This window comes from Carettochelys insculpta, chromosome 8 (genome assembly GCF_033958435.1).
Source record: "Carettochelys insculpta isolate YL-2023 chromosome 8, ASM3395843v1, whole genome shotgun sequence".
NCBI classification, from domain to species: domain Eukaryota; kingdom Metazoa; phylum Chordata; order Testudines; family Carettochelyidae; genus Carettochelys; species Carettochelys insculpta.
Window position 1 is genome coordinate 34,922,815 of NC_134144.1, and position 27,639 is coordinate 34,950,453.

A 27,639-nucleotide genomic window follows, 5' to 3' on the forward strand; every position below is an offset into this window, starting at 1 on the left:
TTGTCCTCTCTGTACAGGACTTTGTCAATTATTCAAATTATTTTAATGTATTTAACTATAAAAATCTTTTGAGACAACTTTGCCCATGCTACACCCTTCAGAAAAGGTGGGAATTCCCAGTGCAATGGGAGTTGAGTGCAAACCATGTCTCAAGCCACCTTTTGCATCTAGATGAGGGTGGGAAACATTTTTCCTATCAGCGATCCCCCTAGATTTTGGTGTGGGGCCAAAAGGAGCAGGGCTGCAGGCTGGCGCAGAGGGTTGGGATACAAGAGGAGGTGAGCACTCTGGGGTGGGATGCTGGATAAGTGGTTTGGGGTGTAAGAGGAGGCTCCAGGCTGGTGGCAACAGGTTTAGAGGGCAAGAATGGGCTCAGGGCAGGGGGCTTGGGTGTGGAGGCAGGGACAGAGATGTGTGAGGGGGCTCTGGGAGTTAGGGTGCAGGGCTTTTACCTCAGGTTGCTCCCAGTTGATGGTGCAGGGGGGCTAAGGCAGGCTCTCTGCCTTCTCTGGACCTGCATCCCTCTCAGAAATGGCCAGCACATCAGAAGAGGCAGGTGGCTCGATGCTGTGTCCTCACCATGAGAGCTGTGGGGGCAGCACCTGCATGCAAGGACAGCACACACAACATCTCTGATTCAAGCCAGTCCTAACAGCTCCATCCAAGCAATGGGGTAGGAGGGGAGACAAGGCTCAGATCTTCTGGTCTGTGGTTCCACACACCTCTTAATGCCTCAGGATTTAAGCCTCCCCCAGACCCCAAATTGCTTTTGTTATCGGGCCATGCAGCCGAGTGCCGGAGTCACTAATAACACCCAGACTCCCAGGGCAGTGGTGCCTAGAATCAATTGATTCCCCTTGCGCAGGCATCAGTAGGGCTGGCCCACCTCCCAGGGGGTTGGCAGCTGGGCTAAGGCAACCCAGGCCCTCCCTGCTCCACCAGATCTCAACCAAGGGCCCTGCTATTGGTAAGTGACTTAGTGGGGATCCACCCAAATATTTTCTGTTAAAGGGACAATGGCTAGTCCCTCTCTGGTTCCCTTCTTCAGGGTCTCTGGTTTCCTCAGGTTACACACACATAATAATAATATATGGAGATATACATCTCATAGAACTCGTTTCCTTGTTGGCACCTTTTTCAAATGCAGACTCCGCTCTCTCCCCAGGCATGCTGCTGCTGTTCAACACAGACAAACAATCAGAGACACTCTCTCCTTTGTCCCAGTCCCCCTGGCTGGTCTCAGAGACACGCCCAGAAGGTGAGGCAGCTTCTCTCACATACGAGTTGCCATTCCTAGTGGACAAGATGCTTTCCTGCACAGACACACAGGCACCCTTCCTCGGCTTAGGCCTGGAAAACTCTTCGCAGGTCTGTCTTGGCCACTAGTAGATGAGGGTTGGAATCGCTTTTTCCCTTCTTAAACTGTGGCAGGTCATTTGGTTCAGAGCTCCATGCAATCCAGGATTCCCTGCCCTGATCTGGGCTCACCCCTGGAGAAGTTTTCGTAACCCTCAGCTCTGTCATTGCACATTCATGCTTCCCTGTCCAGCTCCTTTAATCTCAATTCAGTTTCCAGGTGCTGCCGCTTCACAGCGGAGTTGCTGAGCGTGATTGCAGACTCGCAGTCCGAGGCCTGCTGCACCCCACGATTCCTGGAAGAATCCCTTCAGTGTGCCAGACTCCTTGGGGGTCACAGGTTTCCTGGGGTTAGGCCGTAGGCCCCTCTGCCCTCTGGGACCGACTGCAAGAGATTCCCAGAAGAACCCCTTCTTGGGTGTGACACCCACTTTCAAGGACCATGACCACACTCTCTTGGGAAGAACTCCTTCAATGTGTCAGCTTCCTTGCAGGTCACTCGTTCCTGGGGATTAGGCCGTAAGCCTCTCCTCCTTCTGGGACCGATTCCAACGGACTCCCAGGAGTAACCCCTCTTCGGGTGTGACACCCCCTCTCGAGGACCATGACCGCAGTTGCTCAGGTTTGGCCACAGGCCCCTCCACCTTGGGGAACTGCACCTCACCGCCCGTCAGCACACCTGGGTCTCGCTGGCCCCTCTTCTTCCTCCTGGGCCCCCGTCACTTACTGCTGGATGCTCCATCCTCGGCGTGCAGTACATCCCACTCATAGAACTTGTGATAGTCCTAGGGGACTCTGATCTCCCAGTGGTAGCCTCACATACCTGGGCCTCCATGTTTCCAAGTCCTGCCATCTGGGGTTCAGCAGCTCCTAGGCTGGCACTTGCAGCATGAATCCTCCTGCTCTGGCAGCGTACCCATGCTGAGTTAGGCTGCTCCCTCTTATACTGGTACAATACCTGGAGCATGCTCAACAGGGATATGAGGATGTGGTTTCCTCTGCCCACAAAAAGGAGTTGACCCTTCCCCATCCAGTGTAGGGTGAGTGGACCTCCATCAGAAGCCTCTTGTCTTTGACATTATCTTCCCCATAACACATAGATGAGTTTTAGAATTTCTGACTCTACTGTCAGATTATAGAAAGGACTATGCCATATCTTTCAGTAATGCGCAAACAACAAAAAATCTTAGTAGCAATATTTTTTATAAGACACAAACATGATGTTCATCAGCTATTTTATCACCACACTGCTAGATATACTATTTAATTGCACCAGTTATATACTGAGTGAATGAGAGAGAAGTCCTTTGGCAATTATGGGTACATAATGCAGTGTTGGCAACCCCAAATGCTAAAATCATGAGTCAGGCTTCCAAAATAATGAAAGTGGCTTATCAGTTATTTAAAAGTGCATGTTGGGTTTTTCCCCTTTGGTTTCTGGTTTTTGAATCCTTGAACTAAATGTGAGTTACATTTGCAAGTTTTTACTGTAATCATAAGGGCTAGAAATTGCCTTTAAAAATGAAAACTCAGATTTTTCAAGTATTCACATGACTCCAGTAATTTTTTTTTTTTTTAAATCACAAGACATGATAAAAAGAGAAGAACTGGAAATCCTGAGTGAGAGCTGTGGAAAGGGATTAGTTAGTGTCTGTATAGATTTCTGGTTATTCTGGGTGCCACACATTTTTTGTGATTCTCTTTTCATTTACACTTGTGTAACTATTAAGTACCCCTGATTTAGACTAGAGCAAGAGAAGGCTGGCTCAGAGTCCAGCAATCAGTACCTGCCCTAATATGGGATCTGCTAGTGCAGATTCCTCTACCCTGCGGTGCCCCATGGACACTGTAACAGGGCAAAGAAAGCATGTTTAAAATAAGAATTGGTCATATCACACAAATAGACAGGCAACCTAAGGCAAGCCTAACAGCTTTTTCTGCATTAACCAAGGTTAAGGAATGCCACAAAGGATTTCCCCATCAATCCTTAACCAGTTTATACAATCCATCAGTCTGTGATGTTAACTGAAAGAAAAAAAAATCAGTTTGACTCAGAGACTAATGGGCAGAAAACAGTGGCAAGATCTAGCCACCTTCAGGGATCAGAGACAATTAACCCTCTAGTTGCAGGAGATCTGTATGCCAGGAAATTAGAACAGAAGAAATACTAGATAGGAATGACAGCTCTCTCCCCACAATCCCATTATAGGGGAGAGAGAGACTCTTAGTTTCTGAACAGAAGGTGACTAGCACTCTGTGACGATATCAGGACCTGCGGGTAACTCCTCACTCAGAAGGAGACAACAAAAGAAAACCCAGGAGGCTGCTGGCCCTATTTCTCAAGGACATCCAGAATGCTACTGACTGTGCTCCGATGCAGACAAAAATAACCCATATATTTATCCAGTCACTGACTATGAAAAACAGCAGAAGCAGCAAATACAGATGGCCGATTTATGTCACTGGCTAAACAACCCACTGCAGAAGCCATTCTTTTAAAAAGAAGAAGTGGTGATGTAATGAAGAAACCATGAGAGTCTGAAAGATAGTGCTTAGGGACATAAGTAAAAAAACCTGCAGGATGTTCACATGCCCACCCCCACATTTATCTTTGACATTTGCATGTCTACTTTGTTAATTGACCATATTCATTTGCAATTGTTATTTTCAGTTGGGGATATGTTTAATTTTCATTTTATTTTCAGTTTTAAGAGAGTGGCTATCATGTTAGCCAATGGCAGCACTTGATACTAATCCCTGCCATGTAAAAGGGGTTACACTTTTATAATTCTGCCGCATGTGGATCGGGACAGGCAATTAAGGTCAGTCTCTGACTAGCATCCCCATGTGTCAGCCATTTATTACTTAGGGGTTTTCAAGAAAAAAGTCCCAATCTGCATCAGTGATTGTGCATTTGTTATGCATTTTCTTTCACTTTCTTTAAAATTCAGAAGTGAAATCAGAATGCAGAACTCATGAATAAACAAATGGCTGTTTTGGGGCTGTCTCCTGACATTCTGCTTGGTAAATACAAGTGAGGCGTACACCAGCTCCTCACAGCATCAAACCAGCCACAGTATTTTGTAATTCTAAGAAACAGGAAACAAGATTTTACACAAAGGCAGATATATTGTAAGCACTCTTTCTGTAGGAATTCCTCTTGAGCTGCTGTGCATATGTTCCAGGAAAGTGAAGAGGCCCTCCTCTGCAGGAGACACCCCTGCTGTGGGCTGGGAAAATGGCAGCTGCTATTCCTCCTTTTCACGTAAGTGGTCAGACCGGCTGTGTCTACACAACAGGAGCTAGTTTGGGATACGGCGGTATCTCGAAATAGCTGCCCACGTCTCTGCAACATGCCTGGTGTCTCAAAACAGTTTTTGAGATAACAGGTGCACCATTCCAGCATCCCTGTACACCTTATTGCAGGAGGAGTACAGGGATGTCTTGAAATAGGGCTTTATTTTGGGATGTGGTGCTGTTGAGATAGTGCCATATGCTGAAATAGCCTATTGCGAAATCTACTTAAAATAAACTACGCAATTTGCGTAGTGCAAATTGCATCGCTTATTTCAGGCTTACGGCGCTGTGTAGACCTAGCCACAGTGGTGGTCAGGGGTAGAGAGCTTACAGCTGAGCTGCTGCTGAGGGGAAAATAAGATGTTTTTGTATAGGGCTGGTACAGTTCACTACCACCTTGGAGCATGAGGAAACTTTGTGACTTCTTGAATCAAAGGCCAGTCCTGGCTCTGTTCCTGGGGATGCGTGTGTGCTGTCCCCATAATCAGAAATCTTGCAAAGTTAACTCCACAATATAGTCCTAAGGAATATGGGGTTTGATCCTGTTTCCTTTGAATCTATTGGAGTTTTGCTATTGATCAGAATCAGGCCCCAAATTCTGAAAGTGCTTTGTACATGGTTCATAAGAACTCAACAGACCAAAATCTGCCCTCAGACACTGCATGCAGCTTCCGCTGGCGTTTGTGGTACTTGCTCCTTTGAGAGGAGAATGTGGGAGTAGCTTGTCTAAACAAGTCTCATAGTTAATGATATTTGATGTCACTCATGTCATAATGTTTTGAGTCACTATTATACAAGAAACCACAGTTTTATTGGCACTTCTGACCTTTGTGAAACAGATAAAGTTTTAATAGATTCTTATCTCCCTTATACCTGGTTTTAACTTAGCCTCATCTCAAATATAAAACTCTACGCTGGTGCACAAGGTGAAGATCGGCTGTTATAGAAGCTTCTAATAGTATTTTTAATGGTAACTCTTAAATCTAGCCATTATTTTCTTTGATTGCTAATGCTTTGACCTTTGGTGACAGCTGCTGCTTGTGAGGGCTAAACTTTAATGCAAAATACAGTAAAGAACGTAATGATTATTTGAAAACGCAGGGTGTAATGCATTTCAGATTAACAGTGAATGAAAACCTATTCAAGGGAGAGGTTCACTTTCCCATATCACACTCTATGCTGCTTTTCTTATCATCAGTACAAAAATGAAACGAGAATAGCACATCTTTTAATTTTCTTCTACTATTACCGCTTGATTTGCATTCAGGTCTCCCAGAAGAAATACTGCTGAATTCAGAAGAAGTCTATTTAAGCTGCATGATGTTTAAAAATTGCTGCAAGAGGTTAAGGTACTGTATATTATGCCATTGACCTCACTAAGAAGCTATGTTAACAATTTAGACTTAGAATTTTCTGCAGTTACATTTTGTTAAAATACTTCTTTTTCATTTCATTTCTTTAAGTGAAACTCATTTTTTCTCCATATACTCCTGCAGGTTAAACCTTCTGATTTATTTCTAACTTATTTTGTACAATTTCTAAATTGTATTCAAAGTTCTTGTACCTCCCAGGACTGTTTGGTGCCAGTCTTTTTGAGTAGAGAGGAATAACTTTTTGTCTCTCTTGCTCGCTCTCTGTTTGTGCTTCATCTGTGTGCTTCACTGGCTGCATCTTCTTAGAAGTAGAAAACTGAAATAGTCTAGAATTCATTCAAATCCATTGAAGTGTTTTCTTTCTTTACCTGTCTCATTTTGTATGATAGATTAGAATTGAGAAAAGTTTCCAGAGAAAATATTTTGGACACCGCACTCACCAAATGAGTACACTGAATGTGCTGTGCTCAATCACAACCACTGTTCAGTTGTCCTACACAGCAATGGCTAAAACCCAACATTTTCAATGAAACTGAAAAAAAAAAAAAAAAAAAGCAAACAAACAACTGTGAACAGCAGCAAAATGTATGTGAAAGACAGCTTAGTTTTTTTGCTACCAGTTGGTCCCCATTATTTTTATTGTGGTAGTGCCCAAAAGCCCCAATCTATTTTGAGGCCTCATTCTGCTAAGTGCTGTTCAAAATACATAGGGCAATCCATGCTCCCACTAATCTTTTCCATCTATGCACAGAAAAAAATGTATGTGTACCAATGCATGTGTGAATGTGCATCCCCAACAGAAACTCAAAACCTACCTGTAGGCGCTCTGCTATCAGCTGGGCGGCATTTCAGTTTCTACTGAGTGGCTGCACAAGCACACAGCTTACAGGTAACACTGAAGGTGGTCCCCATTCTGTGGATCTCACAATAATTGGTCCTTAGCAGTTGTTAGACAGCATGCATCTGTCTTCTGGGTCATAAATCCTAGAGCCTAATGGTGGAGTCAGACATTTTTGGGGGTGAGGTTTGAGCACACAGGGACTATGTGTCCACTTTTGAGGGATCTCTTCTAATGAGTGTGATATTGCCAGCTTTGGCCAAGGTTTTAGCTATCAGCTGAGTACTGGCAAATTCATAGCTGGAAACCAGACTAGTTCATCTGTATGTAAGTCCAGGCTAAGTGTTGGACTTGTACCAATGTATTTAGTCTCTACAAAATACTTGTAAGTTGCTGTGTGCATTAATCTTTCTTGCAATATCTGTATTCCATGCTGTAAGACAATATGAAAGTTTTGCTTTATAATTCTAAAAATGCCTGCTCTAAACTTGTGAACCTGGGCAGGAAGAGTGGTTCCCCCGCTTACCTAAATAGACTAACGCTACATAGGGCCAAAAACTTGTTGATTGACCCAGCCACGCATGAAGAAGTTATGTGCATGAGTCTTCATCCCATCAGTTTGAAAGAGGGGTGAAAGTAATTTAAATTTCTTATGGTTACAGTTGTATCACAACCCCCTGGAGGACGCAGGGGATGTTCAGGGCAGCAGTTGGAGGGATTGTGATAGAATTGTACTTGTAAGAAATGTAAGCGTAGAGAAGGGTATGGGGGCTCAGGACAGAGGGCTAGGGAGTGTGCATGTGTGTAGGGGAGAGTGCAGAAGGGCTGGGGCAGTCCCAGTTGCTGCCAGGTTACTTTTCCTGGCTAGCGGATGGGTCCCTGCCCTGTTCCTTCTGTTCAGTGCAATACCGCTGAGTCCAGCAAGAGAGGGGCAGCAGGATGGGAGTGGACACATGAGTAGCCCAGCTGGGATCATGCTGTAGGGAAGGTGTACATGCTCCCACCTGGCCCCTTTCACTCCTGCCTGCCTCACATGGCTGTACCTGTGCGACTGCCAGAACCAGCCTGCAGCAGGAGCCCATCTGGGAGAACGCTTTGCAAGTTGTGCTGCGCGCGCCTATTGGGAAGCACCCCAGCTGGCTCTAGCTGGAATGGCACACCAGAGCACACCACCTTACTTTCACTTCTGTTTGTACCTGGGTGGGAGGTCAGGCAGTTCCAAGTGACAGAGATGTTGTAATGTGTCAGCACTCACGGTCTTTTAGGGGTAATCCAAGTTGACCCTAAGGATCGCTGCTTTTGTTTCTTTGCTCCAGTGCCTGTGAGAGTCCAAACAGCAAAGAGATAAATGTTCTAGCTCATTTGTCCATAGATGTTGCCCACTTTAACCTTGTAGATAACTCATTTCTTTTTCCTAATTAATAAATCCTTAGTTAGTTCATTATGGGATTGGCTAACAGTGTTATCTGTTACATCAGACCTAAGGTAAAAATTGATCTGGAATATGTGACTGGTCTCTTGGGACTGGGAGCAACATGACTATTTTGGACTTTTGGCATAAGTGACCATTTACCACTAAACACTGACTGCCTGGGTGACAAGATAGACTGGAGTGCCCAAGGGGACAGTCTGTGACTCCATGGCAAGATAGTTAGTATCATCCAGGAGTTCACATTTGTAACTGCATTGGTGAGATCGCATTATAGAACAGCCCACCGGACTGGGATGTCTGCCAAGCTTTTTGACAGTCTGCCCTGAACTTGGTACTCACAGTCACGAACCTTGTCAGACAGCAGGACAACGACCAGAGAGTCAGGCTGCATCCTCTAGTAAGAGGTTCAAAGTAGTATAGACATAGGGATTGATCTTTAGGCCTGTTTAGGCTGCCCCAGATGTTCGCTCTATTCTTTTTACCAGTTCATGAGTCACTTAGATGGCCATACAGGAAGTAAAATCAACCAAACGTGCTTTTGGTCTGACTTGTGCTGTAAATACGGGGAGTCACAGAACTGTAACGTCTCCTCAATGTCTTTCCTGGGCCAGGCTGGAGTTCTGTCTATTGAAATCCAGTTTAGGTATTTATACCCATATCTCAGCTAGTTAAGGCAAGTTAGACTCAGATATTACTTATAATTTATGCAGCACCTTTCAGCAGAGGATTTCAAAGTGCTCTGTACTACTTTAATTCAGGCATGCAATCTGCATTCATGTGTTATCATGGAGATCCCATGGAGATCTCTGTTCACGCTCCTCCAGAACAGAGTCACATCACAAGGACAATCCCAAAATAATTAAAAAACAACAGTAACAGAGATTTTAAGAACTAATGGGGTAAACTGAGGAAACCCCTTCCTGAGCAAATGAGGAAATTGCCTAAATACAATTGCCTGCAGCAATACAAACCAAAAGACAAAACAAGTAAATGCAGCTAGATGCTAGCATGAAGCCTGGAACAAAAAGATTGAAGAAAACAATGAACTGACAGAAATCTTATAACTTTAAAATTAAGTAGGAAAAAGATCTGATTGTTAAACTGTTTGTACATGTTTTAGTTCACTTTGTCGCATGCTTTGCTTGGGGACATGTTCTGTGTCCCACAAATATCTTTTAGTTTGAGTCATATAAATAGATATACATCAGCATATAGCTTTCACTTGGAAAAAGAGAGCACTTTGGGGGTATCTCTACTGTCTATTGTTGGCAGATTCTTTCTAGATCATTTTGAATGTCTAGCAAGAGGACAGTAAGTAAAGATGGCTTCCAAGTGATAATTTAAAGCACTAATAATTGTGCACTGTGGTAGAGAAGTTCTTAGCTATGTAATTGCTTACCATGCTGTTTCTGGGGACAGAGAAAATACTTACTGCTATATCATCTCAGCACTTTGCTGATGGTTCCATCAGTTTCTGTAGCATTTAAGTTTGAGTCAAAGACTGAATTTTGTAGACTTAAGGATACAAAGATAGCCTTCTGATCAAGTACGGATAGCATATTACTCTATTAAGTCTCAAAAATAGGTAGCACGTCCCCATATATGCTGTGACACTGGCATGTTACCTCATGTCAAAGCCTGTTGGCCTCACTGAACACTGAGAAATGCATAGCTGGACTCCAGGCCAACCTACCTGTGTGTTAGCTAAAACAGGTATTAGATTTATAGATGTATGTAGAGTTTGGACTTCATGAAATGCTTCAGAGTTGTTGTATGTAAATCCATACAGCCAGGCAAGAGCTGTCTTTAGCTCTCCCATCCCATCCCATCCCTACTAGCAGAACTGCTCTGTCCAAGATGCTAGTTCCATTCTGCCTGGCCAGCCTCCTTCCTCCCTTCATCCAGCTCCAGTTAGCTACTGAATATGCATTTGTTCTACAGCACTTATGTGGTTGTGCCCAGCCCTGATTGGCTGCATCATGCAGCCCCTTTCCTATTGGCTGCTTTTTGCACAGCTTTCAAAAAGCTCTATTAACAGGCCAGTGTGGGGCAGGCACCCTACCATAGTATTAGTATGTAGTAGTACTATTTAAGTGCTTGCTTTGTAACAATGAAACTGGAAACTCCCAGAGAAACATTGCCAAGTGTGAAGTGCTAGTTTACCATTAAGAGGTGACATCTCCTGTACTGCAAAGGTCTGCAGATACCAGACAAACCACTGGGGGAACATCAGTGGACAAAAGACTTATTTATTTCCCCACAGCCACAGAAGAGGGGACATGCATAACTACTCATCCCATCACAGCGTGAACTCTGGTGACAGAGCATCAAAACCTGTCAAAAAGAAATTTTCATCACTGTGCTGCTTGGCATACAGAACACAGTATTTCTAACCATAAGCAAGGGATCCCCAAGCTGCCTGGCTAGGGTTAGCGAATGGATATACAGCGCCCATATATTATCACAATTGTTGTTGTTTTGTTACCTAAGACAGTAACTCACTTGTGTGTATATGTACATGCATGTTTACCTGCTTTACTCTTCAAAGAACTTCCCATTTCCTTTTCTTAATTAACAAATCTTTCATTAGACCATTACAGGATTGGCTACAAGTGCTTTTTGGTTTGTGATCTGAGGTTCAATTGACCTCGGGTAAGTGACTGTTCTTGGGGCTGTGAGTAACCTGAATACTGTTGTGATTTTTTTTATCTAAAGGACCATCTTTGACAAGCAAAACAGATTGAAGTGCCCCAGAAGACTGTCTTTGAGTCCAGGTTAAGGCAACTGTAGTGCTTGAGGAATTCATATTTGAGTTAATTACAGAGTGAGCCACTCCAGACAGCTTTATATACGGCAATGTGTGTTAGTTCTGATGAATTCTAGTGATGATACTAGTTACAATTTTCAATTCACAGTTAGCGCAAACCTCCGGTTACTTGGAGATTGTGGAGGTGGTATGAGTTCAACAGAGAAGAAGATTACAATGTCAAATGTCAGCCTTATTTTGCATTGTGAGGGAATGAGGAGAGGGCCTGGCAGTGCAGGGGCTAAACAAGGCCTTTTTGCCCAATTAGCCCCACCCTGTTTCGCCTGCAGCCAGTGACAGGCCAGGAGAGAGAATAAAAGGAGGAAACCTAGCTCAGTTCAGGGCTGAGCAGCGAAGAGGCAGGAGCTGGTTCTTTCGTCTGCAGGACCTGAGCCAGAGCTGTGCGCTGGGTTGGCTGCAGGAAGATGCAAGCCTCCAAACCCTCCTCCAGGCGCCAGGGGGGAGACCCCACTAAGGAGGGGGAGATTGGACTCTTGGGGACACAGCCCAAACTGAAGGACCAGACTTTGCAAAGTATCTGGGAGTCCTACCCTCCACCCCCAGGCTCTCAGTTAACTAACCAGTAGGCCACCCCGCTGCTTGGGGGACCCAGCTTACATGCACCCTTCTTTTGGTCACCCACTAATGCCCGTATAGCGCAGCCACTGTGTAGCCCCCCGCCCCCGGATTATTCTAGACATAGACAATCACACAGGTACATGGTAAAACATTCCTCACTCCCATCACGCCTGGTCTGATGATCTACCTGCTGTGAGCTACAGAATGTAAACATGCAGCATGCGAAAAGAGCAAATGAAAAAGTTGTTACTCACTTGGTCGACTCCCTGGCCTTGTCTTCACTGAGGGGCAAAAGCATGTTCTAACTTGAATTAATGAACTCGAGGCAAACTGCTAATGAAGACAGTTTCTAGTTTTCATATGAGTTAGCAGGTGAATTTAAAGAATTAACTCATTCTTTTTTGCATTTACAATAAACTCTTGTTTATCCGCTATTTGCTCAAGTGGAATGCTCAGAAAACCGACATAATGCGGCTTCTTCTCCCCCCACCCCCTGAGAGTCTCGAGATGCTGCGTGAGGGTCCCGCCCCAGGCTGAGCAGGACCACCCCCCAGGCTCATCCACGCAGCCATGTCCCGCTGCAAATGGCTCATTGCAGGGCAAACAGCTCCTCGTGAGTGCGGCAGCTCCTCACGCTGCCTGGCGATGTCTGCGGCAGCGTCTGCCCCCCACAAGCAGCTCTTGCTGTCCCCACCAAAAGGTAAGGAGGCAGCAGTTGAGCGGGAGCTGGCATTGGGGGGTGGGAGGAGCTGAATTTTCTTATCGGGGAGGGCACTGATCACTGCCTGTGCCTCCCACCAGCTGCTCTCCATTAACTGGAATGTCTGAATATCCAGCAACTTCCTGGTTGTGGATATTAAAGAGGTTACTGTACATTGTAAGAACTGTGGACTCTCCATCATTGAAGATTGTTAAGAGCAGGTTAGACAAATGCTGTTTAGAGATGGTGCTTGGTCCTGACAGGACGGCAGGAGACTGGACTCAATGCCCTCTTGAGGTTCCTGCCAGTTCTAGTGTACTTTAACTGTATGATTTGACGTGGCATGATTTAACAATTATGCCTCTCTCTAACGCGCCCCCCCCCAAAAAAAAACAAACTTACAAACAAACCTCCCTTATTTCTGAAATCAGTGAATTTGATAAGATTTGTAACTTCACAAAGAATCAGGGGGTAGTTTCTCCAAACAAACGATCCACATTTTTCCCTCCTTTTTAAGCTGTTCAACTCCCAGAGATGGTGATGGGATTGAACAGCTTTTAATGAGGACAGAATTGGGCATTGCATGTAGAGTGCGAGGACCTGATTGCAGTTCAACATCTAGCAAAGATCAATTGAAGTTCACTTCATCAGCGTGCTAACAACATCTATATTTATGCAGGAATGAATATCGGAGTCCATACAACAGATGTTAAGGACAGTGAACAAATCTTTTTAAGCAATTACATTTAATTAAGATACTGCATATTATTTACAGAAAACACAAAGTACACCATTCCTACATGTAAATATAAAGACAGAAAAATCTATACTTCAATTACATGCTAGATAAAATAAATTAAAAGCAATTATGGCACAGAAGCAATTACTAAAAACAAATAAATACTCTATCACATGATGAATTATCTTTCCTATTTACAGTCTATTTGAAAGTGCAAAACAATTGCTGAAAATTAAAATACTTGTGAATGTTTAAGTCCAGAAAGTATGTTTTAATCATCCACAACTAATTGCAGGTGATATTTAAGGTTTTACTGTCCAGAAAAATATTGTCATTGTGCATTTTGTGCTCTTTGTGAACCAATCTTTTGCTACCTTTATGCTATTGATTTTAGGAAGCTCATTGGTTCAAACTGAAATTTTGTAAAATCCTGGTTGGTAGTCTAAGAAAATCCCAAAAGAGGTAAAATTACAAATATTAATTTATTTATCATTCAAAACATGGCAGATCCATCCTGCCAAGGTAACTTAAATGGCCAGAGTGCTCTACATTTGTATGCAAATGTGGTTAAGAGCTGAAATTGTTATTAATACATGTAAGTATTTAATAAGTAAACATTTTTTCTAAAGCTCCCTGAATACCAAACCCTGGAAATATACCATTGGACCTATCTTGGGCTCAAATTCTGCCACTGGTTTCTTGTATACATCTCTCATTCAAGTTAATGTGACCCAAATATGCAAAATTGATAGCAGATTTTGGTCCCTAACTGGGTAATAAATCTTAAAATATCGTATTTTTGTTTAGAGAAAAGTAACACTGCTACCTTCCTTAGAACCATTAGGAGTTTTTGGTGCATGTTTCACCAGCTATTCTGGCTATTTCATCTCTTGTTTTTATTTTCACTATTTATAGAAATTTTGTCTCACCTTAAAATGAATGAACAGTATACAACATGTGCATCCTCATAGTTAGAGCGTATAAACTCTTCATTAGTCAAATTTCTCTGAGGGCTGGTACGTTGTGCATTACCTAGGATCTTAAAATATGTTTTTGCTTGTTTGCGTAGTGGCAGTGCAGTAGCAGAATAAGTGGAGTTCTTAGTAGATGACCTTGACTGGAAAAAAAAAATCATTTTTTGTAGTCACTTTAAATGTCTATGCTCGACGGGGTTCTAGTCGGTGAGACATCTGTGACAAAGTTCTCTGGTTGTCAATCACATTTAATTGTCGTACATAGCTCCGTACATCCTGATGGTTCTTATTAGTTAGAGCAGCATCAGGATCTGCAGAATCAGAAATGGTGTAGGATTGTTACATTTGGACAAACAAAAACTTCAGTAAATTATATAACGCCTCTTCTCAGAATTCTACCATAAGTAAACACCTGATAGTGGTGCAGTAAAAATAAAATATTTTGAAATCTACCTTCCACTATTTTGTTTCATTTCAATTCACTCTCCTCAGTGTATTTTATATGCATAATATCGTACATTATTTTTTCCATATATTCTGATTCCTTGGTGACAGTCTTTCAAATTGATGGCCTTTGGGTGAAGTTTTATACCTAGCTTAGCAGTCACTAGTAATAATTACACAGCTAGTCAGTATAGTTTAACACTCTAGTAATATCTGCCATTGATTTATGAGAGCTCACACTGGCCCAAAATTGTAAAATTGTTTTATGTCTCCTTTATGAACCAGTGTAGTCCTTAATTCATTATTATTTAACATTTCCAATATGTTGATGCTTATTGGCAAAGCAACTTCAGACCCATTGTGTTAGGTGCTATGCAAACTGAGTAAGTGACAGGCGCTGACTCCAAGTGTTTACTATCTAAAAGTTCTCTGGGCTAGATTATTCCAGCTATTTTGTCTCCAGAAGACAGAGATAGGCCTCTCGTGGGATTTTCAAAAGTCCCTACCGCCTAATTGATTGTTTTCAGCAGGAGTTAGGTGCGCAGATGCTTTTGAAAATCCCAATACCTACTCATCTGCATCTTTATCTGTCCAAATCTCTTGAACCATCTGGCAGCATGAAATACAGCAGGGGCTAAATGCCGAGTTCATACCCAGGCTTCAGGTGGACATGTACATGGCTGGCTAGATTTTGCCGAAGCCTGTGCCTCCGCATCTATATTACTATTATCAGAGAAGTAGGTGAATTAGTCTGTATCTTCAAAAATAACAAGAAGTCCTGTGGCACCTTATAGACTAACAGATATTTTGGAGCATCAGCTTTCGTGGGCAAAGTTAGTCTATAAGGTGCCACGGGACTTCATGTTATATTACTATTGTTATTCATGCTAGCAAGAATAAAGTTAGCATCAGTACCCCTACCTTCACTATCATCTCACCTTCACTTGCAATGTAGACAAACCCCTTTAGCAGAGCTAATACAGCCATAAAGGCATTAAACTGTGTCTGCAAGAGGCAGACAAGGGCTGTTTTGAATAAAGTTAGTTAACTTGATTTTTAAAGCAGCTCACCTAGACATGCCCTAAAGGACCACACCAATGATGTGGTAGGCAGGAGAGAAGAAGGTCTTTTGTGTTTTACTTAAATCACGTTTTTATTTGATACAATATAATGCAATTGCACTGTATGCATTCCTGCTACAATTATTGAAGTATTGCTATATATCATTCCACAGATTGCTGATGATGGAGCTGAGTAACTGCTGCTTCACAGCAATATGCGCTAGGTTTTCCAAACTTCTACTCTTCTTTTAGAAAAGAAGACATTGCAGAATTTCCACTGTGCATACAAACTAAAGGGTTTGCTTTATTCTGAACTGACGGGAACATGTGTGCGTGTTTAGATTTAGAAGATAATAAAGATTATATTTTAATTTGTTAAATCACTCATACCTGAAAGTCACAGCATGTCTAATAAACCAAAAGTAAAATGAGATACAGTATATTCTAGAAAAAGCTAAATCCTGGCTGGAACAAAGTATAGTGAACATGAGATTCTGGAGCTAGGATGGGAAAGACTTCTCTCATACTAAGTGTTATTACACCATTTATTCTGCTCTCTGTAAAAAAAAAAAAGGATGGGAGGTTGCTGTGTTTAAAGAAAGAAAGAAAGAAAAAGAAAGAAATCAGAGCCTGAGTGATGCTCTGTAGCAGAGCGAGGCTCACATTATCCAGTCTGGTTTATCAGACCTCTGTCACTGTGCATGACCATAAACAAGGTACAGATTAAACCTCTGTAATCTGGCAACATCTGCAGATTGAACCTCTCTCATCAGGCAACATCCATAATCTGGCATGATTTTAGTAAGCTTGTCATGGGTTAGGCCAAGTTTCCCATAGTTCCATCAAGTTTTGTTTACAGCCACTAGGCCTGGCTCTCAGTGTTCTCTGCTGTTATTTAGCTGTAATTTACCCCTAAATGTCTTCTAAGAGCCCAGTAAGCAGTGGCAGTGTTGGTAATGCTGCTAGGCAACATTGACCTCCTGTGGTCAGCCAATTCTCTTGTTCAACACTGGTCAGGTCCCGAGAGTGCCAGACTAGAGAGGCTCAACCTGTCTAGTGAAAATATTGAAAAAATTGCCTCAAAGGGCATTACCCAGCATGTCTCTATCATCCACAAGCTCATTTTTAACATTCCAGTTACCAGTGGTTGGTCTCACAGTGTACATATTGCAATACACTTACTGAAAGATTGGCTTCGGCAGAATTTCACTGTCCTTACAGTGTTGGCGATCATACGCTGCAAAGAAAATGTATTTTAAGAGCTTGGTGGAGGGTGGAAACAGAAAACAAACATTGAATTTCACCATGATATGAAGCAAGCACTGGTCTGAAGACATCAACAATGTTAATAAAAATATATATTCAAATAATGTTAAATATTCATAATTTTAATTTTTGCCCTTACATTTTGGGCCTGATTCTCATTAACATAGGCTCAAAGTGGACAATATATGTGATTTCCATTTCTTAGTTTGTGCAAAGGGCCTCAGTAGAGGTGAGAAATCAGGTTCTTTAAATGTTTAATCTTGCTCCCATCTTCACACAAAAAACAAAAGAGTTATCCAAAAATCCTCTCTCCATAAATTCTCTAATTATAAGGTCACTGGTTCCTAACACTAAGGACATTCTAGAACACATTTCATTAAATCACTCAATACTTTTAAGATATTTCAAATGTTATTAAGGGTTTGAGTGCTGCTTTCAAAAGTGACTGCAAAATGCAAAAATAGCATTCTGGAGGTCCATGTTTATTGTTTTCCTGGTGAAGGGTTCTCAGTTTATAATTTAAAAAGTTGACGGATGAAAACCCAGCCCCACTGAAGTCAGTGGGAGTTTTATAGAATAATAGAAGGAACCTTGAGAGGTCATCAAGCCCAGTCTCCTGTTTTGCCATTGACTCCGGTGGGGCCAGAATCTCACCCATGATTTTTGTAACTACCAGCCTTGCAAATTCAGCTTGGATTCTTTTTCCTGCAGCTGGAACTGAAATTTATTTTGTTGATAAATCACAAAAAGGAACAGACTCCAACTCAGTCCCCACCAGAAGTGTTTGCTCTGCAGTGGAAACAAGGGTATAATGTAGTAAAAAAATTATTGCTGTCACTAAATTAAGCCACAAAAGCAACAAGGGGCCCTGTGGCACCTTATAGACTAACAGAAATGTATGAGCATAAGCTTTCGTGGGCAAAGACCCACTGTGTCAGACCTGCATCTGACACAGTGGGTCTTTGCCCACAAAAGCTTATGCTCATACATTTCTGTTAGTCTATAAGGTGCCACAGGACCCCTCCTTGCTTTTGTAGACCCAGACTAACACGGCTACCCTTCTGATACATAAATTAAGCCACAATGACTCAATAAACATGGGGGCTATGGTTACACTAGCAAGTTTTGCTGGCAAAACTCCAGTTTTGTCAACACAACTTGTGGAGTGTGCACACACAAAATACAAAGCTTTGAGGTGTAACGCTGCTGTTGACAGAGTCTGTTGACAAAAAGGTTGTGTGGCCGCTCTGGGAGGAAGGGGAGGCACCTCTCTTGACAGACAGGGCATCCACAACAATGGGCAGCCCTGTCTGCTGTGCTTCCGGGTGCATGTTTTGCCGAGAGAGCAGCCGGGCAGTCTGGCTGCTTTGTCGACAAAGCTGAGCACTCTCCCAATTGGCTTTTGTGTGCGGCTGCACTCTGTCAACAGAAGTTTTGTTGGGAAATCTCTTCCGACAGTGACTTCAGTCGACAGATCGCTGTAGTGCAACTGTAGCCAGGGAGTAGATCTTATAAGCAAAAAAGTGCCATTTTACAGTAATGTTTAATCTCAACTATGCTGAACGCTATGCTGTCCAGAGTCTCAAAAATAACCAAGACATCATAATCAAACCAGCTGACAAAGAGGGTGCTGTTGTCATCATGAATAAGTCAGACTATGAACAGGAGGCAGCCAGACAACTCTCCAACACCACATTTTACAGACCTCTCTCTGCTGATCCCACTTTGGAATTCCAAAGGAAATTACAACAACTACTGAAGGAACTCCCTGCTGCTACTTGGGACCTCATTAACTCAGACACACCATCTGAACCGCAGCCTGGATTATTCTATTTACTTCCCAAAATCCACAAACCTGGAAACCCTGGATGCCCTATCATTTCAGGTATTGCCACCCTTACCACTGGACTATCCAGTTACGTGGACTCCCTCCTCAAACCCTATGCCACCAACGCTCCCAGCTATATCCGAGATACCACTGACTTCCTGAGGAAATTACAAAACATTGGAAAAGTTCCTGATAACGCCATCCTTGCCACAATGGATGTAGAGGCTCTGTACACTAATATTCCACATAAAGACGGATTACAAGCAATCAGGAACACCATCCCTGATGCCACCACAGCCAATCTGGTGTCTGACCTCTGTAACTTTGTTCTCACACACAATCATTTCCGTTTTGGGGACAATTTATACCTCCAGATTAGTGGAACTGCTATGGGCACCCGCATGGCCCCACAATATGCTAATATATTTATGGCTGACCTGAAACAACGATTCCTCAGCTCTCGTCCCCTATTACCACTCCTCTACTTAAGATACATTGATGACATCTTTATGATTTGGACCCATGGTACAGAGGCTCTAGAAGAATTTCACAGAGACTTTAACAATCTACACCCCACCATCAACTTGTGCCTCGATTACAACATGCAAGAGATACATTTCCTGGACACTACAGTACTAATCAAGGATGGCCTGATCAGTACCACACTGTACCGAAAACCTACTGATCGCTATAGTGATCTACACCCTTCTAGTTTCCATCCTGCACACGTGACTAGATCCATTGTTTACAGTCAAGCTCTTAGGTACAATTGCATTTGCTCTGATCCAACTGACAGAGACCTAAAACTACAAGAACTTTACCAAATATTCATAAACCTGAATTACCCACCAGGAGAAGTAAAAAAACAAATCGACAGGGCCAGATGCATACCCAGAGACCAGCTACTCCAAGATCGGCCCAAAAAAGCCAAGAACAGAACACCACTGGTCATCACTTACAGCCCCCAACTCAGACCACTGCAACGAATTATTAAAGACCTACAACCTATTCTTAATCAGGATGCTACACTCCAGAAGGCCCTGGGTGACATGCCTGTTCTCTCCTACAGACAACCTCCCAACCTCATGAGGATCCTCACTAACAGCCACAGTCTATACCCCAGGAACACCAGTCCTGGAACCTTTCCCTGCAACAAAGCCTGCTGCCAGCTTTGTCCACATATCTTCTCTGGAAATACCATCACTGGACCTAACCAGGTTACTCACAGAATCACAGGCACTTTCTCATGCTCCTCTACTAACATCGTATATGCCATCATGTGCCAACAATGCCCAGATGCTTTGTATATTGGACAGACTTCTAACTCCCTTAGACAAAGGGTCAACGGGCATAAAACAGACATCAAAACACTCCAGATCCACAAACCAGTTAGTCAACATTTTAATGGAATGGGGCATTCTGTCAATGACCTCAAGGTATGTGTGTTACTGAAGAGAAATTATCGCTCCGTTTTAGAAAGAGAAGTGGACGAACTGACATTTATATTCAAATTCGGAACATTAACACATGGTTTAAATCGTGATGGGAACTTTCTGAGTCACTATAGGGGCTCATCTGCATACTTGACTCAATCTAATTCTTGATCTTCCCCCCCACCCCTCCACTCTCTGATTTGCCCACCTTGATTATCTTTTTCTGATTTGTCCTCCTTGCTTACTGTTTTTGGTTCTCTGTGTCTTAAATATTGAGTCTGTTCTGGTCTGGCTATGGTCTGAAGAAGTGGGTCTGTCCCACGAAAGCTCACCTAATAAACTATTTTGCTAGTCTTTAAAGTGCTACTTGACTGCTTTTTGTTTCAGAATAGAGTAGCTGTTGGTTAAACAAAAATGCATGAGGAAATTCAAAGTTAATTCAGCAATCTCAACGGAACTCACTCTACAAACTGTCACCTGATATGTAATCTTCTCCTGACTGAGCAAAGTAGCAATTATATTACACAGTCCTTTATTTCTAAGAAAAAGGGTGCTGGAACTCATGCTGCAAACCATGCCACCCCAACCTGTCACCAGGCTTTAACCCCCAGCATCCCCACAGCCCGAAACCACCCACAGGATTAGCTCCACCCCACCCCACCCCCTCTCTCTGCTCTAAATGAATGCCATCTCCCAGAGCCAGGCACCCTCAGAACCAGCCCCCACCCCCAGCATCCCCCCCCACCCAACTGAATGCCCTCCCCCTTCCCCACAGTCAGGTACTCCCCACCCCAACTGAATGCCCTCTTTACTAGAGAACTGCATTTCGCCACCCCTTGCTGCCCCATTTGCTGCTGCACATGGCAGTGAATAGGGAGTGTAGCCCAGCCACCTTTCACAATTGCTGCAGCATGAAAAAAGGTGCCAGAATGCCATTCTGCAGCATTCTGGCAGGAAAAAAAAGCTCTGATATTACAGCTTCAGGAGTAAATCTGAAATTCCATTCTGGGGGTGGGGGGGGTGTTGATTTAGGCACGAAAGCTTGTGGTTTAATTCACATATTTAAATTAAGAAAAAGGAGTAAGGGAAGTCTCAAGTGTATACATGTGTTCCAACACATTTAACTTGTTAAAACATGTTCTCACATATTTCTAAAGTATATTCTCACCAGGCTGTTTTACACACACAGGAAATTAAGATTATCAGGAAAATTATAAACCCATGCAATAAAATAGCTTATTTCCAACTAGTTAGTAGTGAGAGAATTTGTCTGGTTAAATTTGTCTGCCTCAAAAAAACAAAACAAAACAAAACACAGATTAGGCTTTTATGTGAAAATAAAACAGCTCAACACAACAGCTCAGAGAAAAATGGTAAGCACTACTGCAGAACAGGCTTATAGCTGACACTTCTCATACACATGAATGGAGTAATCTCAGACATTTTAATGCAGCATGTAAAGAATACCAAGACTGCCACGACTGAGAAATCTAATACCTACATGATAGGTAACTAGCTTGAGATAGTGTCCAATGTTTGGGGCATGCTGTCCTAGGTTTGCTTGCCTTTTTTTTTTTTCTTTCCTTTTAATAATATCTATCTAAACAAGATGCACAAGTAAACAAATATGGCGCTCCCAAGTAAAAAGTAATTTTACCACTACATTACCTTAGCTCTTTTTATACTCTTCAAGTCATTCTTATTACTTGTCTAGTTCTACAGGTCTAAATGTTATTTTCCTAGGGTATGTCTAGACTAGAAGGATTTGTCTGCAGAAGTTTTCATCAAAAGATATCTTGCAACAAAACTTCGATCGACAGATCATGGCCAGACCGTCCAAGCAGATCAAAAGAGCCATCTGCTGCATCGACATGGATCAGTCAAACTGCCTGGCTGCTCTATTGGCAAAACAGCCAACTAGAAGTACAGCAGACAGGGTTGCCCGATGTCCTGGCAGTCCCTTCTGTCAACAGAAAGGACCCCCCAGAATGTCCAGACTGGCTTTTTGTCAACATACCTCTGTCGACAGAGGCATTCTTCCTCCTCGTGAGCAGGGTACAGCTGATAACAAAAGTGCTGCATTCTGTTGACTTACTATTAACAGAACGCCCTTGGGCATCTGGATACTCCACGGGTTTTGTTGACAAAACAGCTATTTTGTTGACAAAACCCTCTAGTCTGTACATAACCCTACAGTTTACAATCTAAGGTTCCAATGCTGTAAATTCTCTTGCATGTGCTGAACATCAAGCACGTGAGCAGTCCAACTAACTTCACCAGGGCTACTGAAATGCTTAATAGCAAAGATATATTTGAACACTGCGTTGGACCAGGATGCACAGTGCTTTCTGGGATCAAGCCTGGACGTTTAATGTCATCAAACTGGAAAAAACTGAGTATGCTTTGAAAACAATTGTCATGTACTTCTGTGGAATCCATGTAGTTTTGGCCCATATACTATTGAGGTGGTTGTTTTGATCATACTATTTCAGAAAATACTTCCTTAAAATAAGTACTTCCAGGAGAAGGCTGGCAGACTAAGATACTGATGCAGCTTCCAGAAGTACTACTTTTAAGGGAGGCACCTCTGAAAGTTCTGTCTTTCAAGATGTTGGTTAAAATTGCTTGAGGCACCCTGTATGTTTGGTGAGTGAGTGTTGGAAACATACAGCTTCATCTTTCTATATTTACAAATCGTCATGTTTCAAACCTCAGTTCACAAAAAATTAGCACTGAGCCATGAAGTCTGGATCTAGAACTATATTCAAACTTCTCTGAAGTTTGATTAGTTTTAGATTGGTTATGGTTGAGAATCTTATCTTCGGTAAGACAGATGCATCCCTGAAACTTTTTCACCTCATGTAATTTATTTCAAGGATATTCTCTACATTGCAGTAAAATTTGGGATTAAGATGTTGATGCAGTTCAGAAAGATGAAAGAAATTAGAAACATAAGCTTCCAAAAGTTCTAACTGTTTTAAGCTGCTTACATTACGGACACTCCAAAGTTAGGAAAATGGAAGTTGTGCATTTAGTCTCTTTGTTGGGATGGAAGTATCTTCCCTGGCTGATCTGTCTGAAGGATTCCATTCTAAGGAGAGGTTATGTGTGGCTCATCAAATCCTTTTCATTCAGAAGGCTGCACTGATGCAACAGCAAGGATTCTTTTTGGGAAGTGTGAGTTACCATTGAATAATGTGGATGTAGGAGAACAATTCTTCCAGCAGACTATGTTACTTCAACTCAATCAGATGACCCCAGAAGCACACCATACACCCTACAAAAAGCCCTAGTCTCATAGCTCTTTATATGGCCTATGCAATCTACAAGCACTGACGCAAAAGGTGTGAACTGAACACCTCAGTTCAAGCTCATAAAGAAAAAACATTTGCTAGGCATTGGCAAAATAAATCTGTTTTTTCTTTATGAGCTTGAACTGAGGCGTTCAGTTCACACCTTTTGATCCATTAATACTACAGTTTTGCGACATGTAGATGAAGGACTGTATGACTGAGCAAACATTAATAGAGAAGTTCAGTTCTTAGCACCTTAAACTTCTCTTCATCTTGGGACTATCTCAGGACTATCTCCAAAAATTTGCCTCTGTTTACTCACCATGATAAGAAAGGCCATATAAACCAAAATATGGAACCATCTGAAACAGAACCAACCATGTAACAGAACTGCTGCTATCCGCATGCTATATATACACAACAATACTGTTTCAAGTTTTTTGCTGCTGAGAAGAGTGGCAGCAGGCCAGAATATTATCTCCTAATCCATTCCTACCCTTGGCTTCTAAATGTTATAAATATTCATAAATACCATAGAAAACTACTAGGAGCTTTAGTCACAGACTTTCTGCATGAGCTTTATGTTCCAAAAATGAAAGAATGTTTGCCCTTTTTTTGCATAAGGATCAGAATGTGAAATCCCTTTTGTTCATAACCATAAAACCTGAAAACTAATATGCACAAATTCTCTAATCCTCATTTCACACCTCAAGGGTGAAGAGACGTAATAAAAGAAGAATCAGTGACCAGCTTCATGGCCTTGTGGCACTGTCTTGTGGTGCCTTAGGAAGGAGGGCCCTATGTTTCCCTGCCATCCAGCAACTTCTAGTCCCTCTGCAGGTGCCACTTTTGTGACATACCAGGAAGCAGAATGTACAGAGGCTGCCAGGTAAATTGAGTCCTGATCACTCTACCAGATGATTTAAGGAAAAGTGTTGACATAATTCCCAAAGGAAATTCCACTGCCTTCCCTTGTGAAGACATGATGTTGCAATGACAGACACGTGTACTTGGGTTATGGAGGGAGTGGGAGGAAAGGGTGGTAAATAATGGAAATGTGAGGGAAAAGATAAAGACCCATGTTTGAGTTCATTTTGGAACACACCTGTGGTATGGACTATAGCAGCTCCAGATGGAGAGCTAGCCCCAGGAACCTCCCACAGAACAACACTTTAAAATATCCTGTGAAACTGTTTAAAATGTACAGGTACTGTTATGTACTGGCTTCATAGGTTGCATGTTGCACTCTAGTGCCTAACCCACAGGCTGTATGCCGGAAGTGCTGCTGCTAGCAGCTACAGGACTTCTCCTTTGCCTCAAATTGTAGAGGTTTGTTTCTGGAGCTGAAGGATAAAACGTATGCAAGGTGCCCAATTGTTGCATCTGTAGACTACTGTGATCCTCTTTGCCACCTTCCTCTTTGCTTTACCTTCCTGAAGCTCCCAAACTGTGTGTTCTCGACCTTCCACAGAGGCCCTTTTACAACTTCATGAGCTTAACAATTCCTCGCTCCATCCTCATGATCATAGCTCTGTCTTCACGGTCAAAAAAGGTATGTTTTCACAGTACTATAGCTAATGTGTGGTATGTAAAAGCCCTAGTGGAAGTAAGGCAGAGGCAGTTTTACTGCAGTGTAGTTAGGTGAGATAAAATCTGCACAGAGGATACCATACTGATCTGGTCTAGCTATGCTTTACTTTTTCTCGAAGATTTTCAGCAAGATAGCAATTACATGGTAGTTACTGCAAAAATAGACCTTTCTGACAGTGAAGACAAAGTCTATCAGGCACTAGCAATGCTACTGGTATGCTAATAGTTCAAACATCGAATTACTGACAGAAACACTGCTCATGCCCTCATAAACCAGGGGCTAGTTCCAGTTCCTGCTATCTGCTGCCCCTTCACAGCTTCCTATAATGGGATTACAAAGGTGCACAGAGAGCAGGCTGTGGTTAGTGCATTAAACTTTTGAGAAAATAATTCAAGTCTAAAAAAGCATCTACTTTTTTTTTTTAAATAGAGCTGAAACATTAATGAGAGATGAAAGTGATTAAGAAAGCTGTATTAGTTGAAGGGATGTCATTAATCCTGCTTGGAGCCATTCCCAGTCTGGTGGCCAATTACAAGCAGATAGCTGTCAACAACCTATCAGCTGTAGGAACTGAAACTCTTTGGTGAGGCTACAGAGGGCCGGTGTGGATAAAAATTGATGATTTAAAAAAATTTTAAAAAAAACGTTTTTAATTCTTTTAAGAATTATCAATAAAATACTAAATTAACAGTTAAAATTAAATCTCATCACAAAAATGCTACAATGCTAAAAATGAATGAAAGGCTCTACAACTAGCTCTTGCTTCTTTAAAGTTCTAGGCTTTCAATTCTGTTTCTCAGCAGACTGAAAAGTAACGTGTATAAAGAAGGACAAGCTGGACAGGACTGGTTTTTTTTTCCTGTGGTTATGTGGTGATGAAGCTGGTCCAAGCACAGCAGAGGAGTTAGTTAACACATTAAATACACAGAGATAATATATAGAGGAAAGGATGGAGGCAGCACACAAAAGAAAAAGTGGAGTGGAGTGGAGTGGAAAGAAAAAGGAAAGACATTATTCAGCACACATACAGCTACCTATATTTTGCCACAGAAGAAGTTTCCTGGCTTCTGGGTGTAAGAGAGGGAATATCAGGGAACATTTTGAGGAAATTCGTTCCCTGGGTAAAAAAGGAAAACATGACTAGTGTGAGCAATGCAAGAAGATACGGGGCTTAATTGGAAGAAAGAAACATCACAAGGAAAACTGCTTATTGGGAGATAATGATGTGGATGAAGATATGAATATGGCAGAGTAGATAACCTGGTTAGTAACTTAATGCATCAATCCTCAATACTCTCTCTATGCCTTTTAGTATAAGTGTGATTTGACAGCTAAATTCCCAAGCTTTTTGCTGTGCTGGATGTTGCTAGAAAAGACATTTTAATTTAGCTAATCCTTATGGTCTGTTTAATTAGTTAATTAGGCTAAGAATCTGTAACTCAAACAATACAGAAAGCTGCAGTAAGAGAAATCTAGAGTTGCTAGTTGCCACTGAGTGTCATTTTCTTATTTTATATTACATGCCATAGGTCTGTTCCTTATTTTACATCAGCATAACTCAGATTTCCCAAGGGGACCTCATTCTATACTTAATTTCTCAAAAAACAAAAATACTAGTGAGTTCAATGGGGCTCACTCAAAAATTAAGGGCATTCTAAGCACAGTCAGTCTTAGCTTTTTTCATAACTTGATTAAAATCAATGATTTTGGGTGATTTTCATCATGAATTAAATTAATGATTTAAATTGCCTTGATTTAAATCAATCCACCTTACAGAGGGCCAAATTTTGCTTTCAGTAACAGTGATGTGGTTATGGTTGAAAAAGAGGAATGCCCTTTTTGGAATTAAACAAGAATTTCAGTAGGGATCCTCACGAGATTTTTTTATTTGTAAGAAGAACAAAACTAGAAATCTCATAATCAGACTGAATCATAAGAAGCATGAAAAAATTCAGGACTGATCAATCATTCCTAACTACCAGAAACAACTCGAGATAACTATATCTGCCAGCACCGTCAGTCAGTGGAACAAATAGATAGAAATGACATACTGCTTCGACATGGTTCCTGGAGAAAAATGTACCACTGCCTGGGTTTTGGTTCCTATCTAAAACTGTATAGAAGTAGCAGAATATTTACAATGGTGGTGTTCAGACTTCATACCATTGTAAATGAGAACAGAATTTAGGCAGTAGAATGTAATTGCATGGCTTTATTTTCACTAGGGAAAAAAGGTATATTTTTAGCCTGTGTTATCTAAAACATAGCAGCTAATGTGATCAGGCAGTTGTAGTTGTAACATGAGTTGAAAGACAGAGATAGAAGATAGCCTTCCCCTCATTTCTATGACCTGACAATACATGTAGAAACCACAACTTGCCTTGCCCACACTAGGATTTTTCAATGCACGCACTAAAAGCACAAATCACCATTTTTTCTTCCCATGGATGTTCCCTGTTCACAGCCTTTTAAAGTGGTGCACCAGTCTGGTCTCTCTCTCCTGTCTATTAAAAATGTGCCTCCTCCTCTCCCAGTTTCTTTTATCTCCTCCTTGACTCCAGTTTACAGCCAGTGGGAGCTGCTGCAAGGCTTATGCTGGGGGTTAGGGCAGCATGCAAAGTCTCCCCCT

General features: G+C 42.1%; 1 protein-coding gene and 1 long non-coding RNA gene across 8 annotated transcripts in view; one reads left to right on the forward strand and one right to left on the reverse strand.

Moving 5' to 3' along the window:
• Window positions 1-27,639, forward strand: part of LOC142016630 (uncharacterized) — a 119,629-nt gene that overhangs the window by 6,678 nt on the left and 85,312 nt on the right. For all 4 annotated transcript variants that reach the window (XR_012646334.1, XR_012646333.1, XR_012646336.1 and 1 more), the window contains exon 2: window positions 24,133-24,308. This is a non-coding gene — a long non-coding RNA (uncharacterized LOC142016630). The remainder of the gene's footprint in view (window positions 1-24,132; window positions 24,309-27,639) is intronic.
• The window catches only part of RAPGEF4 (Rap guanine nucleotide exchange factor 4), a 402,358-nt gene continuing 387,783 nt past the window's right edge, over window positions 13,065-27,639 (reverse strand). For all 4 annotated transcript variants that reach the window (XM_075000657.1, XM_075000658.1, XM_075000656.1 and 1 more), the window contains 2 exons: window positions 16,782-16,836; window positions 13,065-14,405 (listed from right to left, as the gene is read on the reverse strand). In XM_075000657.1, the coding sequence (XP_074856758.1) occupies window positions 14,278-14,405; window positions 16,782-16,836 (183 nt within the window). In that variant the 3' untranslated portion in view covers window positions 13,065-14,277. The remainder of the gene's footprint in view (window positions 14,406-16,781; window positions 16,837-27,639) is intronic.